Genomic DNA, 15,399 nt, shown 5'->3' on the forward strand with positions numbered 1-15,399 from the left:
GGTGAGGATACAATTTTGCACAAGCCTTCTGAAAGGAAAGTTGATAACACTGTGTTAAGAGTTTTCTAGAGGAACAGAATCAATGGGAAACATGTATAATAAGTGAGGGACTTTATTAGGGAGGCTTACAGTAGCAGAGCGGTGGCTGTCTATGCACTGGAGAGCTGAGCATTCGGTAGCTACTCAGACAAGAAGATGGAAGTCGCAGAACAAGAAGGATCAAAGATGCAACCCTAGTCCAAGGTCAAAGGCTTAGAAGCTCACTGGAGTGCTGATGTTGAAAGCCTGGGAGTTGGTGTTGGAAGATGCAAGGAACTGGAGACCTGGAGCCTGATGTCCAAAGCTATTGGCAGCAGAGGATGGACCTGCTTAGGAAGACTGTAGCTCCTCTTCCCTTTTTATTCCATCCAAGCTACAAGCCTATTGGTGGGTGCCACTCACAACTGGCCTACAACTAGCTGGTCTGCACGTCAGTTATCCACAGACACACCTAGAACTGTGATTTATTAATCTGCAAGCATTTCTTAGTCCACTCATGTTGATATATTATGATTAATGGTCACAACACCTCAAAAACTACATATGCATTTAACTATAACCTAGTAATTCTACTTCTAGAATCTAATGTTTTACCTTCTACAATCGGGACATGTATATGCATAAAATTATTTATTGCAGCATTGTTTATAATTGTGAAATATTGGAAACAACTTCAAGATGAATACATGAGAGAATAGTTAAAGTATGATACATTCACACCATGGAGTACTATAAAGCTGTTAAAAAAGAATGAAGGAGGTCTTTTTGAACAGATATATTCCTAGCATAAGCTATTACATGGAAAAAACAATGTTCAACTGAGTATAATATGCTGTTTACCTTTTATATAAGAAAAAGATGCAAAAGGAATACAAGAAAGATAACACAAATGAAATAGGGTGGTAGGGGAAAGGCTGGAAAGAAGGAACAAATGGGATCAGAGTTGCAGAAATGAGAAAGGAATGACACTTCTCTGAATATATCTTTTTGTATAACTTGGACTTTTAGAACCATAGTAATGCTTTACATACCATTCATATAGTCCCAGAATAAATGATTAAGATCAGCCAGCCTGTAGAGGGAACAGAAAATTGGAACTTAACAGCTTGCAGATGAACCTATCATAGGTGAATAACATATCCCCAAGTGAAGGGCACATGGAAGAACAGGACCAGTAGCTTGACTGGATATAGGGGTAGTGAGAGTGAACATTACACAGAACTATAATACAGTTTTTAAGTGTTTGTCAGGCTGGGGGTGCAGCTCAAGGTTCAGTGCATGCTTGCAGGAGTCACTGGATTCTATTTCCTGTGCCAAAAAAATTTTTTTAAAATCAGGAATATGGGTTAGCAGTTCTGAAACTACATATACTAAAATCGAACAAATAGAGTATAGACTGTGAGGACCAGGTTTCTTAGGGTTAGAGAAAGAAGTTACAAAAAGCCAAAGGGGCAAGCTAGAATAAACCCTGTGGGTTTGGAATAGAATCCCGTTTGACTGTAATTCGTGGTTTTAAAATTCTAAACAGGCAAGTACAGAAGTAGGAGTTGTGTTTGTGTGCATGGGTAGTATATATACATTCTTTGCTGTTGCTGGAATGGACCTGGGGCAATGATACCCAATAAGAGTGAGCACACCTGGCACCCAGATCTTGGTGTCTAAATAACCAGGGCTCCAGGGAAAAGTGGTTGATTCCAGATGCAGCAGAAAAATTATAAGATGAGCTGGGAAGATTTTATGGTGCTAAAAAATATTGAAGTGCTGAAAGAGAGGGAGAGTCGGGGGTGGAGGGGATGTCACAATAATCCAGGGGCTCACTTGAAGGTGCTCCTAATAGCCAAGGATGGAACAATTTGAGGAACAAAATAAAATATAATAGTATTGGATTTTAGCCTATAGACTAATAGAAATATCTATGAATCCATGGTAGTGTAAATAATTGAATAACCAAATGAGGAAATAGGAAGGTTTCCTTACATAGAATTTCAGTTAATAAACATAAAAGAGAGAAATAGAGAATTACCATTAGACAAACACCCTAGTAAAACATTGCAGACAAGATTTACCTATGCATGTCAGAATTAGTGGACAGAAGTTTGAGGAGAAATAGGATTTGCATACTCTTAAAGTATCTTCCTCAATATAAGTAGAGAAAGCTGACCAGCTTAATAAGTGATCAAAGCAAATACCACCAATAATAAGCTGTATCGACATCATCAAACACTTTGATAAGATCCATTAAGGAGTCAGCACCATTTTGTGGTGGTATTCTTGCTAAAACTGTATAATCTTGCTCCAATGATAAGAAAACACTAGAGAAACCCAAACTTGGGGACATGACTCAACAAAACACCTGATCATCTTCAAAAGCATCAAGGTCATGATAGGAAAAATACTCAGGAACTCTTACAGACTGGAAGAGACAAAGGAAGATTAACAAACGAAATATGGGATCCTGGATAGGCTCCAAGGACAGAGAAAGGCGTTAATGGAGAACTGGTGAAATTTAAATAAGGTTTGTAGTCAGTGATTAATATCATGTAAATATTAATTTTTGTTCTTGACAGTTATGATTCTATAAGATGTAAACTTCAGGGGAATTCTTTGTACTCTTTTTCAGCTTTTCTCTAAGTGTAAAATTAGTTAAAATAACTCCCTTCCTGGGAAATAGAAACAAAATGCAAACTAAAAAATATTACAACTTCCAGCTTTTAGTGTGTATGTATAGAAAAAAAGACTGGAAGGAGCTGCGCCAATGTGCTAACACTGCATGTCTCTGAATGGTGGAAGTGTAGCGATTTTTGCTTTTGTTTTCATATTGCCCTGAACTAAGGTTTCTACTCATTTGATGGTTTTGCTTGCTGGCTCTTTGGAAACAGTGGTGAGACAAGATGAAGCTTGTCTCTTGTGGAACTTTTATTCTAGTAGAGAAAATGAACACATTTTTAGAATCTTCATTCAGACAATTAAGCTGATGTGGTAGAGAGGGTGACCTTGAAGGTGAGATGGGAAAAACAGGAGAGAACATGGTGGTGTGGGGTGGGGAGAAAGCTGAAGGAACAGCCAGTGCAGAGGCTTTGGGATGGGGTCAGGCCTAATTTGTTCCAAAACTTGGAGGGAGCCAGAGGGACCTGGGTGCAGGGGCCAGGAGGGAAGGGGCAGCAATGAGAACAGAGAGGAAGGGAGGGGCCGACTCAGTAGGGACTTCAGTGGCCTTGGGGACTCCTGGAGGGAACAGAGCAAATGAGAGCAGTCAACTTTAGGTTTTGCCAAAAGAGCAGACTTCAAAGAGATGAGGGGAGAAGCTGGGAGACCATGCTGAATGCTGGCAGCGCCTAGGGATTGGACTGAGAGGCAGTGGTAGCTCAGATGGATTTTGGTGGTGGTAGAAGGAAGAGGGCAATGGTGGGGTGTGGATTGTGTTGTGAGAGGGACCTAGAGATTGGATGTGAGGGAAACACAAGGAAAGACAGCAAGAGAGTAACTATCCAGGATGATTTCTACATGGACCTTTAGCTAGTGATTAGGTGGTGGAGTCATTCACCCAGCTGGCGAGTGCTAGAGTGGGTTGGGGGGAGCAGGCCCTAGGAGGACAGCAAGAGTTCCAATGTGGAGATAAACATGTGCATTTTGTCAGTAGCCAGAAAAGAATGAGCAAATGTTGAATGGGTAAAGAAAAATAATCATCTTGTTTTTCCTGACCCTGGAATCCTTTGCCCAGGTTGCTCTCCCAGGCTACTTGCTCCAGGTCAGACCCCCAAGACCAGGTGCCCTGGGACCATGCCTTGGACTGGTTGGCATGGTTTGTGGGCTGGTGCACCCTCTCACCATCCCTTCTCCAGAGCTTGCTGATCCACTCTACCTCCACCTTGGCTTGTTCCTGATGGTCCCCCCGTCCTCTGGATGGAGGCTGGTAGCTGGGGTCTGCCTCCCTCACTTTCCCCTAGTAGTCCAGACACGAGTAGTTGGCCGGTGTGAGGATGGGCTGCTGGGTGCCATGCTGAGTGACTGGGTGGGCAGGTGGGTGGGTGGACAGATGATGGCCATTGTGCCTCTTACCCCCTGCTCCTTCCTGTTTTATGTCTCTGGGCCATCTTAGCAGACAGTTCTCTCTCACTAGGATAAAGGCAGGACCAAAGCGCCTTAAATCCTTCACACCTGAGGTCTTCCTTGGTCTTAGGGACTGAAAGTGGTGTAATCATATGTACCAGCACTTATTAAACACCTGCTATGTGCCCTGAAGGGGTCTTTGTGCATCTAAGCTTTACTGCTTACCACAGATGGGAAGCTGAAGGGCCACCCGGGGCCAGTGCCAGCTGCCACCAGGAGGAAGGCCTTAGCTGGTGGGGCCCCTGGGGGAATGCCTGAGGGTGTGTGTGTGCATGTGCTGCACCTGTGTGTACCCACTGTGCGTGTGTGAGTGCACGGGACATAGGTGGGTGGAGGAGGGATTGGTGGAGCCCCTGGGCCTGGATGGTGTGGAGGCAGGAGGCCTGACCCTGAGCTCCCAGCTGTAGCTTTTCCCCTCCATGAGCCAGCATTTTGCTGAGAGAAAAGGGAGGCTGGCGGGGGACCTACATGCATTAAGGGCATCCTCCTTGTCTGCTTGTCTGCACAGCTCTGTCTTTCATTCTGCATTGTCTCAGGTGAGTGGGCCTTAGGGTGCTGGGACGGCTGCTGCTCACACATGGTCACGGCTGAGCTGACCTGTGGAGGGGACAGGAAACCCCCTTGAGGGGGCCTCGGGGTTGGCCATTGATGGGTGCTGTGTGCACCCCCTCACTAACTCTTCCCGGCCTCCTGTGAGAGGTCTGAGCACACACACTAGACTGATGAGGAGGATGAGACTCATTGAGGTGGAGAGTTGCCCAGAGGCACAGTAAGTGGTGCTGCTGGCATTTGAGAGCAGCTAGGGTTAGCTGATTGGTCCCTGGGGCTAAGAAGCTGTGTGTTTGGCTGCTACCCTCATCCCCCACCTCTCCCTCCCCTGGTTCCAGAGCCAACCCTCTCGCAGAGGTCACCTCCCTGGCGGACATCCTGGCAATCTGCCTGCTCAGGTGTCTGTCACTGTAACGCCCAAGGGTGACACCATCAGCCATTGCCAGGGTGGTGTCCTTGGTGAGGAACTGGCATCTCCAGCACCCTCAAGGGGACATAGTGAGTGCAGCTAAGGGAATCTGAGTGGACCTCCCAGGCTGAGGACCATACTGCCTGGGCAGCCACCACAATTAGCTGGCTCTGGCCCCATGAAAGGCCCTAGTTGTCTGCTATCTTTACCCCCAGGGCCTGGGAAGCCTCCAGTGTGGCCTGCTAGAGTCAGGTCCAAGGAGGTGAAAGAGGCGCTTCCAGAGCTCATCTATCTCAGAAGAGGTGCTTGGAGACACCAGGTATGTACTAGGCATGGCCAACTCTGGCCAAGCTTCTGGCTTTGAATCTGAGGACTCCCCTGAAGTTTGGGGACCTGATGTCAGGCAGAGCTGGCTGGGAATAGTGACCCCTGTGCTCTCAGGAGCTGTAGGAGTCACCTGGGGATGCTCACTGCTGCTGCTGAGGGAGAAACCACCTCACCTGAGGAAGGGCCAGGGGTTGGGGGCTGTACCCTGGAGCTAGTTTTCCTTCAGGCTGTTCAGGAGAGTGTCCTTGGGGAGCACAGTTGTCTGGTGTAGAACAAGGCCACTGTAGCAGGTGAGGAATTCTTCACTGTCTGAGCGTGTGCTGGCACAGTGCTGGGGGGCACAGGGAACCAGGAGGCCAACGAGGGGGCCATCAGTGGTTGTTGAGACCTCACACAGGCTCAGAGCCCTAGGCAGGGCCCCAGCCAGGGCCTTCCTGCAGCTCCCTGGAAATGGGGCCTGACTGGGACCGATACAGGAAGCTGTGTACCTTTACCAGCCTTCTCTCTGGGCTGAGCCTGCCATGGGGTCTGGCCAGTGTCCCCTTGCCTTGCCCAAGGACCTGCTTGCCTGCGTTTCCAAGAGTGGCCTCACATGCAACTCTGGCCAGAAAGATCTCAAGCATTATCTGCTTGGCGTCCTCCTCGCTGACAACCTGGATCAGTGAAAACTCAGCCTTGGAGATGGCTGCATAGCCCAGTCTGCTCAGAATGGTGTCCAGCATGTGTCTGGAAAGCCATGGGTACCTACCTAGTAGGTAAAGCTCCCTGTGTACATTTGCAACAAACAAGGGTGTTTATCAGAGGTGGAGCAGGCCTATAAGAGTGGCTGAGAGGATCCAGGCCAGCAGAACCAAGAGCTGATGCCTAGGGACACTATAGAAGCTAGAGTGTGAGGACATTTGGCCAAAGGAAAACCTGGTCCGTGAGCATGTTATCCTCTGTCCCATCTTACAGAAGAGTACACTGAGGCTCAAAGATAAAACAGGACCTTCTTAGGTCACACAGCAAGAGTGACTGGGTTGGGGTAAACACCCCAGCTATCCTGACTTCCAGCCCAGCAGTGGGGTTAGAGCTGGAAGAGATGAAGCTCTTCAGCATCTTTCCAGAGCCAGACTCCTCCCTGGTTATTGTGAGCTCCTTGCTTCCTTCTGTCTGCAAATATGCAGCGCTGCCTAGTGGTTAGGAGCCTTTATGTTCCTTACTACTATAGACAAGTTGCATTCACTTCTTTAACCTTCAGTTTCTCCCTCTGCAAAATGGGACAAAATGGATATGGGGATGCTGGTTCCCTAGGACAGCGCCCACCCCTACCTGGCACACCCTTGCTCAGGTGCAGGGCAGTCAGGTTCAGGGACCTGAATTCCTTCCTCCAGGGAAACAGAAGAAGGTTGACAGAGATGAGCTCCAGGAACTCCAGTGCTCACACAAGCTCCTGACAGACTTTGGGGACAGGGCTGGGCACCCTCTAAGCAGCTGCTGCCCGGAGCAAAGGCTACTTCCACCAGTAGATGGAGCTAAGAAGGGGCCTCCCTGCCCAGGAACTACTTGGCTCTCTGGGTGAGGGCCGCTTGCCTGCAGACAGTAGCTGATGAGGTCACCGTGGAGGGTCTCCAGAGCAGCCTCCCCTGGGGCTGAGTGCCCACTCATGGCTGCTCCAATGGAGCCGGAAGGGAGGAGAGTCCTATGGGCCTCCCCTGGCCAGACCAGGCTGGGAACCTGGAGGAATGGACAGGGCCTTCTTCCAATCCTCCCTCATCTCCATCAGAAAGCCAAGAAGGAAGTTGCATGTGCAAAAGAGAAAAGTGTGAGGGTCAGGGATTTAGCTCAGTGGTTCCGCCGCCTGCTGCGCAAGGACCTGATTTTGATCTCCGGTATCAAAAAAAAAAAAAAAAGTGTGGCACCAGCCCTGCAGCTGTTTGTCACTCTGGAGAGTTACTGAGCCTGTGCTCCGCTCCTGTCCTCATGACCTCCCAGAGGAACAGGGCCTAGGTCAGGCTGGGTCCTTGCTTTGACTCCAAGACAAAGGTGAGAGACTGGCATACCAGTGCCTGCATCCTCAACACCCCATCTGCATCCACTCTGTTCCCCAATCTCCAGGGGATATCACCACCAAGGCTTCTTATGCCTCATGCTTGAGAGTTCTCAGGCACAAGTTGTGGGCAGATTGGAAGTGCCAGGCAGCTGACATCCAGGGTCAAGCCTCAGCCAGCCAAGGACCAGTGGGGAAACCCCAGCTTCCTGCTTTGGGCGACAGTTCTGAGATGTGTTCTGCACTGTCTTGCATAGTTGGGGGGGCAGTCCAGAGTGGTGACCTGCTCCTGAATGCACCCATTCTTGGCTGTCCTCCCTTCCTCAGTTCAGTTCCTTTGTGGCTCCCTGGGGTCACCTCCCAAATGAGCTACTTATGCCCAGATCCTGTATCCCACCCTACTTGCCTGGAGTCTTCAGAAGACAGTGAGGTAAGGTCCTGTCCACAGATGGCTCACAGCCTGGAAACCTGTGCTCCAAGCAGGAAGAGACTGTTGCCTTATGGTGACTACAGGCCATGAGGACCTGATTCTTGATCACTATTTGCTTTCTATGAGACCCTGCTGGGCATCTGCCTCTCCAGTCACCAGGAAGTACATCTGCCTGGGTGCTTGGCCTTGGAGCTGCCTCAGACCTGGGCACACCAGGTCTAGGGTCTCTTTGCTTTCTGTCCCCAACTCCACTGCCTCCTGCAATGTTTTCTGACCTCAGTGGCCAGGGAAGTTCCTATCCCTTGATTGGGAGGTTATTCCTCAGTTCTACTTGAAAGCGGATGCTCCACTGAATAGCATCAGGACACTCCCCATGCAAACCTGTGACTTTCTCTCCCACAGATTGTTCTGGCTGAGTTAATTTTGTCCAATATGGGGGGTGCTGCTCTTTCACACACATGGGCTCATCTGATCCTGAACCCAGAAAGGGTAGGAAGCTAGTCCAGGTCCACACCTGGCCTTCCTTTGGCGACCCCCCCCCCATTCCTGTCTTTGAATTGCAGACAAAGATTAGGTCCAAAGTGGGAGAGAGTGGAGAAAGGGCTGGGATAATTACAGCTGGGGCCACAGAGGGCAGGAGAGGCCTCTGCCCATCACTTGTCCAAATCCTCCTGACCTGTTGTGCTTGGGCCATCTCACTTCTCCGGTACCAGCTTCTTGGCCTGAGGACTAGCTCCCCAGTGGCTCCCTGCCACCTGCTGGAGCTTTGGATTTGGTGTTAATTGCATTATTCATACTTTCTGGGCCTTCCAGGGAGTGACTGGTTTAGTGAGAACCTGCTTTCTCTGCCTGCCAGTGTGACTAGCTTTGGGAGGACATTGGGCTGGGCTAGGGAGGTGGCATGAAGGATCTTCAGAATTACCACTAGGATAATTTAACGACATAAACCAATAAGTATCTTTATTGCTTTGGCCTGAGTAGGCTGATGGTGGGGCAGGGGTCCTGAGGCCCAGAGAAGGGAAGGGTCGGGCTGAAGGTGAGCTGATGGCTGAAGCAGAGAAGCCTGGCTCTGGAACTTACTGTCATTAAGTCTGCATGACACATGGGGAGAAACCTGTTTCTCTCAGAATGGAACTGTTTTCAGTTTTCTCTGAAAACTTTTTTGGAGAGAGGCTCTTTCTTTGTTCTCGATCAGGAACCAACCAGTGTAGAGTGGGGTTTTCACAGCCCCTGTTGCAATGGAAGAATGAAACCTAGAAAGACAGTATACCTGCCTATTCTTGAACTTCCTGGATCCACCCATGCCACAATTATCACCAGGACAATTCAACTGCATGAACCAGTAAGCACCTTCCTTGCTTAAGATGTTCAAATTGGGTTTCTATCTCTTGCAGTTGAGTAATGGAGGAGGGTGATGGGGCTGAGCCTGTAAGGAGGCACAGAATCCCTTTCAGGAGATGTCCCCCTGTGCTACCTGCAGTCTAGGTGGTGGGTGGTGGGCCAAGTACCACCAGCTGTGAAGCAGAACGATAGGCAGCCTCAGTCCCCCAGAAGTCGAGCTGATGAGGGTGGTCAGCTGTAGTGTAGTTGAGGATGTGGCAACAGTGCCCAGAGGTATGCAGCCCTGAGATATTTGGCGATGTGCTGGGCAGGCACGGCTCCATTGCAATGGTGGATGCCCCGTGTGCCAGTCCCAAGTCCGCCCTGGGCAGTGGGGCCTGGGCTCGGGAGATGCAATGTGAGGCCAAGCCATACAGAGCCCAGGCAGAAGATTCACCCCTCCCATGATGAAGCTCCCTTTCCTCCCACTGCTCATGCCTAGGTCCTGGTGGACACCTGAGTGTAAGGATGGGCATCACTAGAGTGTGCAACACCTGAGTGTGCATGTGTGAGCTCCAAGAGTGAGGGCCACTAGTGTGACACTGAAGCGGTCTGAGCAAATGACACAAAAGCACAGGAGGTAGCGGATGAATGATGACGCTATGCAGAAGTGTGTGTCTGGGGGTGTCTCTAGGAATTCGGTGTGGGAGATTCCGTGTATGAATGTGTATGCAGGCTTGGCAGGCGTGACAGTGGGTGTCCCACGTGGTGGCTGTTGACAGCCATACTTTTATCCACCCCTTTCCCCTCTTGGGTGATGCTTGTTGCCTGGTGCAGCAGATGCTATTGGTGCCCCGTTCAGAGACCGTGGAAATCATGGTCCAGTGATGCTGACTCAGTAAAGCTCATGCTGTCCACCACAATGGCTTCATCTTCAGCAGCTGCAGCTCCCCTGTCTGAAGATCTTCTTTGACATGAGCCCATTTGGCCTGCACCATGGCGGAATTATCCTCTGAAGAGCAGCCTCTAAACAATGACCACACCCTTAAGAAGGCTGCCTTCAGGGTGATCAACCCTGTCTCTCAGAGTCGCCAGTGGGATACAGCATGGTCTTCCTCAGTGGTGACCTGCTTGATGGCATACTCATTGGCTTGCTTCCCCTTCCACTACCTGTGATGCTCCTGAGATTAGCTCCCTAACCAGCCTTCTGCATCCACATCTTGTCCTAGGGTCTGGCCTGGCCCCTCCTATTTGCCTATGCTGGTAATGCGGCTTCACCTCCTGTTTCCTTGGGGCCTTGATGAACCAGGTTATGCTCAGGCTATGAAGCAGGGGTCTTCTCTTCAGTCCTTTCAGGCCCCTGGTAGAGAGAGGAGGCCAGTGTCTCTGTAGGAATCCAAAAAGGACCTTGCATGTGGTACCATATGTGGACATTCCACAGCACAGGATATGCCATGGATGAGGAAACAGGAAGAGTGAAGAGCCCAATAACCCCAAGGGCCTGAGGGCTCCTGTGTTTGGAACAGGTGTTAGTATTCGTGGTTCAGATTTGGGACAGCTCGAGGCTGGATTCCATCACCATGAATGCTATGACCTTCATTTTAGAAGGAGCCCTGGAGTATGGAAGTGGCACCTCAGCCATTCATAGCAGTATTGAGAACAGAAGAGGGGTTGTTTTACATACTGTAAATCAAGCAAAGGCATTAGGATGTGCCCAGAAAGAGGGGCTGGAAGATATGCATTTGTCCTGCAAATGGAGTGCTTGATTGGGTTCAGCCTCATGGAACACCCCAAGAGTGAAAGACAAGCCATAACCAAAATGGCACATTTTATCTACAGCTATACATGTCCATGGGCAGTGGGTTTCCAAGTAGGGGAAAAAGGGATTCAAGGGCGTCTGGTTCATGTGGATAGTGGCAGCAGCCAGCCAGCAGGTGGCAGTGTGGGCTCAGAGTGCGGGTAGCCATGCAGGAAGCCATGCAGGACATTGTCCTCCACTCCTCCGGCTGGTACATGGACTTGGGATGGGATCAACAGTCAAGGTCACGGTCTTACAGACAACACAGAAAGGAAAAGGAGGATTTTTAGAGTGGAGTAAACATCTCATTTCAGTCTAATTACAACTTCCCCTCTTCCTGGTAGTATATGCCATCAGGGTGATAAAAGCCAACTGTTGTTAAAGTAAAATGTGTGGTATTGTGTTTCTGGAGTCAAGTCCTGAAGATGACGGCCCATTGTTGTGACCTGTACACCAGCCAAGTCTCACAGAAAGGATGCCATGTCTCAGTGAGATCCAAAAGCAAAACACAAATTCCTATAAACCTCTCAATACCCAACTATCCACTCCGATAGGAAAGTGACACTTCAGTGACTGAATCCTGAGATGTCACGGGCATGGCATGCCAGCTACAGGGACTCATATTTTCAGACCCATATTTTGCTGTCTGGAGCTTTCTTGCTTTCAGATTTCTGCCCCTTAAGCCCCCATGCAACTCTTGAAACTGTTACTTCTTGTTACATTTTTATTGATATATAGATTTTGAACACAGAAAGGATACATTGTTGCTTATTCAGCTCCCATCCCGCAACAAGAAAAGCTACTCAGCTCCAACCTTCAAACACTGATGAGTAGGCAGGGATTTTTATATTTCCCCAGCACTCTAGAGTCTCAGAGACAGGATGCATTTCCTAAGAGTCTCATCCCTGGGGTGCATTTTAAAGGCTATACAGTACAACAGACAGATTTTTTTTTTTGCCTAGAAAACAGTACACCACAAAGGTGGACAGAACTGCTTGTAAACAATGTCCCTCCCCCAGCTGGAGTCTGGGACTCCATGATGCCACACACAGGATGCTACAGACCCTCTAGGTGGATTCCTTTCAGTTCTGCACCAGAAGAAATGCTATTTCTACAGAAAATAAAATTCAAGATCACCATTCTTACCACCTCTCTGTTTACGAAAGGGATTACTGAATTGTCTTAGCCCTTTATTGGAAGAAATTAAATGTTGGGGAGGGGGGTAAGGAGAGGTTGCTGTTTAAGCATGAGTGACAGTGGGGAGATGGGAGGAAGGCAGAGTTACTTGCTCCCCACCAAGAGCAAGGCTGGCTGGCACACTCTTCAGACATCCTTGGCTGCCACCCTTGGCAGCTGGGTCTTCAGGAGTTGCTGCTGTTTTCCACATGGTCTCTGATGGGGACTGCTGGGGTTCATAGGCCAAACTCTGAGCCTTTCCCCAACCAGGCTGACCACACATCCCCTGCTGTGGGAGGACCCTGGCAGCAAAGCTGAGACACTGGTCCTCTGGTAGTGGCATGATGGTTTTTATGGCACTCATATCCTCTTTAGTTTGTCTCTGGAAACACCCTGGAGGGTCAAGGTTAGTGCGCTCACAGTTCACAGCTGTAGCTGCCACCTAGGTTGACAGCACCAGCTCCTGGGGTGTGGCTGTAGTCCGTTTTAGCTCAGGCCACTGAGGCTGGGCATGTACTTCGCCAGGGGCCCTCATCTGCCTTAGAGTAGTGCCCACACAGCACTTTGGTGAGGCAACCTGGACAATGGCGATGGCTCTATCATCTCTGAAGACTCTGTCTTGGGCAGTGGTCGGACTGATGTGGGATTCATTGTACCCCGTCTCCTCCACCATGTGCCACTGGGGCCCTGCTCACCCCTTGCAGCTTGGGGTGGGCTACTGAGATAACTCCCCTAGCACCACCAGCCTGAGGGCACTGGGTGGCACTGGGTTAAGGAGGGGAGTGTTCCCATCCCATGTCCCTATGCCCCCAGACCTAGGTCCCCACCCTGTAAGTGGCAGGGTGGTGATGTGGCTCTTGTGCCCTGCAATTGAGAGACAGGCACAGCACACAGCAGGACCTCATAGGGGCCTGCCCCACCTCCCAGGAGGACAAGCCCCGGGGTTGGGGTCAGGGGAGGCAGCTGACCTGGGGTGGTCAAGCAGTTTCTGGAAGCTGAATCAGAATTTGGGCCCAATCTGCCAGGTGAGGCCGGGGAGAGGGCAGAGAAAGCCTGGTTCCTGCTTCACCCTTCTGCCCCGCACGGTCCACAGAGGCACAACCACCAGGCCAGGGAGGAGGAGGTGGGAGGCTGGGAGACCTTCATTTATAATGAAACCTTTGCAGGTAGGTTTTGTGTGGGTGTGGGGGCCTGTGTGTGGCATGACTATGTCTGTGTGCACACGGGGTATGGCAGTGTGTCTATGTGTGTGATCATATCAGTGTGTATGCATGAGTTGTGCGTGCACATCTGTGTGTTTGTGTGCATGCGTGCCCGAGTGTGTCTGAAGGATGTGGCTCAGCCTGGAGGGACCAAGGGGACCTGGTGGGCTGCATCACTCACACAATCCTCTCAGGGCCTGAGGCTGAGGCCCGAGTAGGGGTGGCTGAGCCCTGTGAGTTCCTTGGACCTGGTTCTGGCCCCGGCAGCGGCAGCAGGCCCGACGGGGAGCCAGCTCCACACACGGTCTCGTAAGTGGGCAACGTGTCCATGGAGACGGTGCGGAGGTCACTCTGGGCCCCGGTCCTCTGCTCTTGCTGGTGTCCACTGGGGCTGGGGCCACTGTCTGAGTCGAGGGCGCCATTCAGTGTGGGACAGGAGGCGGTCAGTGAGTAGGGCGGCGGTGCGTCCATGGGGACATACAGCTGAGTGGCTCCTGGGCCCACACACTCCTCGTAGCTACGAAAGAAGAGGTTCTCTTAGGGCTCTGCAGAAGCCGGGCCTTAGGGGAATGTGTGGGGTCCCTCTGATTTGCAGTGATGAGCTGCCCGGACTGTGGACCTCCTCCTCTGGTACTGGGGATTGAACATCAGGGCACTCTCCATGGTGCTACATCTGAGCCCTTTTTATTTTGTATTTTGACACAGTGTCTCGCTAAATCACCCAAGCTGGCTTTGAACTTGTGATCTTCCTGCCTCATCCTCCCGAGTAGCTGAGATTAAAGGTGTGCACTACCATGCCTGGCATAGGGCTGCTTCTGATCAATGTCAAGGTGCACCGGGAAGGAGTCTGGGGTGCCTGGGAAGCAGAGTTCTCCCTGAGTCAGAGAGCAGAATGTTAGATTTGCCTCAGGCAGGATGGATGGGGGAGAGGCTTAGGAACCCCACCTTGCTCCAGGCTGATTGGGGTTAGGGCTTGGCCAGGGCTGGGCAGACAGCTGAGGCAGGGGTGGCGTAGGGCAAAAAAGGCCAGGACTGGACCAGAAGGCAGGACCACCCCCCTCCCCCACATCATCAAGATCTGCTGGGCGACAGAGCTGCCAAGCCTGGGGTTCCTGAGGTAGAATCTGCAGTCACTGAGGCAGACTGGCCATGGGGATGAGGAGAGGTTCCTGGTGTTAGAGATGGAAGCACAGCGGGTTTTGGAATAACCTGACCGTCCTCTCGTCTAAGGCCACCCCCCCCCCATAGACAGGCACTGTAGCAGACCCCCAGGGAGCTTAGAGTGGCTGCCATGGGACCACCCCCAAAACTGCAAGCCCTTACTGCCCTACTACAGCTTCCTGGTGACCTCTGCTGGGCCACACCCTGCCTCCCAGGGGTGAGGAGATGGCTACGCCCACTATGTTTCTGCATTTAGACTGTGGTCGGCTTCTACCCAGAGCCCCACTTCTCAGCATCCCCAAGAAGTGCCCCCTTACCCTGGTGGAGAATCAGGGTACAGCTCCCTGAGCACAGTGGCGTCCACATCCCCATCAGAGCTGATGTCCAAGGGTGGGGGCCAGTCCTCCGTGGGGCTGCAGGCCGAGCGCAGCCTGTGGCTGGAGCGGCTGTACGTGCGCCCGTCAGACACTGTGGGAACAGACAGCAGCCTGGGGCTCAGGCCAGTGCCAGGGACGACCCAAGGCCACCAAGGGGCCAGGGTCTCCACCTGACTATCCTTGCGCCACACACAGCTACCTGTATCCCAGCAGCTGCAACGGCCCCAGATGTGAGTGCTGTCACCGTGCTGGGCACGGGCCACAGAGCGGAAGCAGGGAGGGAACCCTGTCCTAGGACAGCCTGGTTCGGGGCAGTGGGCTGGGCTTTGACAGAGTTAGGGGGTGGGATGTGGGGGAACAGAGGTAGAGCAGCCGGCAGGAGGGGCTGCTAAAATAGCCAGAGGAAGAGGGGTGGCCTGAAGGAGGGAACCCAACAGGTGAGCCAAACAGACAGCTGAGAAAGAAGAGTGGT

The 15,399-nt window shown here is 51.1% G+C and overlaps 2 protein-coding genes across 3 annotated transcripts in view; one reads left to right on the forward strand and one right to left on the reverse strand.

Annotated features, from left to right (window-relative positions):
* Window positions 1-15,399, forward strand: part of Tk2 (thymidine kinase 2) — a 71,438-nt gene that overhangs the window by 42,004 nt on the left and 14,035 nt on the right. The gene's annotated exons all lie outside the window — the stretch shown is intronic.
* Bean1 (brain expressed associated with NEDD4 1) overlaps window positions 11,677-15,399 on the reverse strand; it is a 45,131-nt gene continuing 41,408 nt past the window's right edge. The window contains exons 3-4 of one of the 2 annotated variants that reach the window (XM_087183545.1): window positions 14,868-15,018; window positions 11,677-13,906 (exon numbers count right to left, since the gene is read on the reverse strand). In XM_087183545.1, the coding sequence (XP_087039671.1) occupies window positions 13,567-13,906; window positions 14,868-15,018 (491 nt within the window). In that variant the 3' untranslated portion in view covers window positions 11,677-13,566. The remainder of the gene's footprint in view (window positions 13,907-14,867; window positions 15,019-15,399) is intronic. The other variant, XM_004843110.4, reaches the window with a different exon arrangement.

Source organism: Heterocephalus glaber, unplaced genomic scaffold, assembly GCF_053883595.1.
Source record: "Heterocephalus glaber isolate CG9 unplaced genomic scaffold, H.glaber_assembly_v1.0 deba00000071, whole genome shotgun sequence".
Classification (NCBI taxonomy): Eukaryota; Metazoa; Chordata; class Mammalia; order Rodentia; family Bathyergidae; genus Heterocephalus; species Heterocephalus glaber.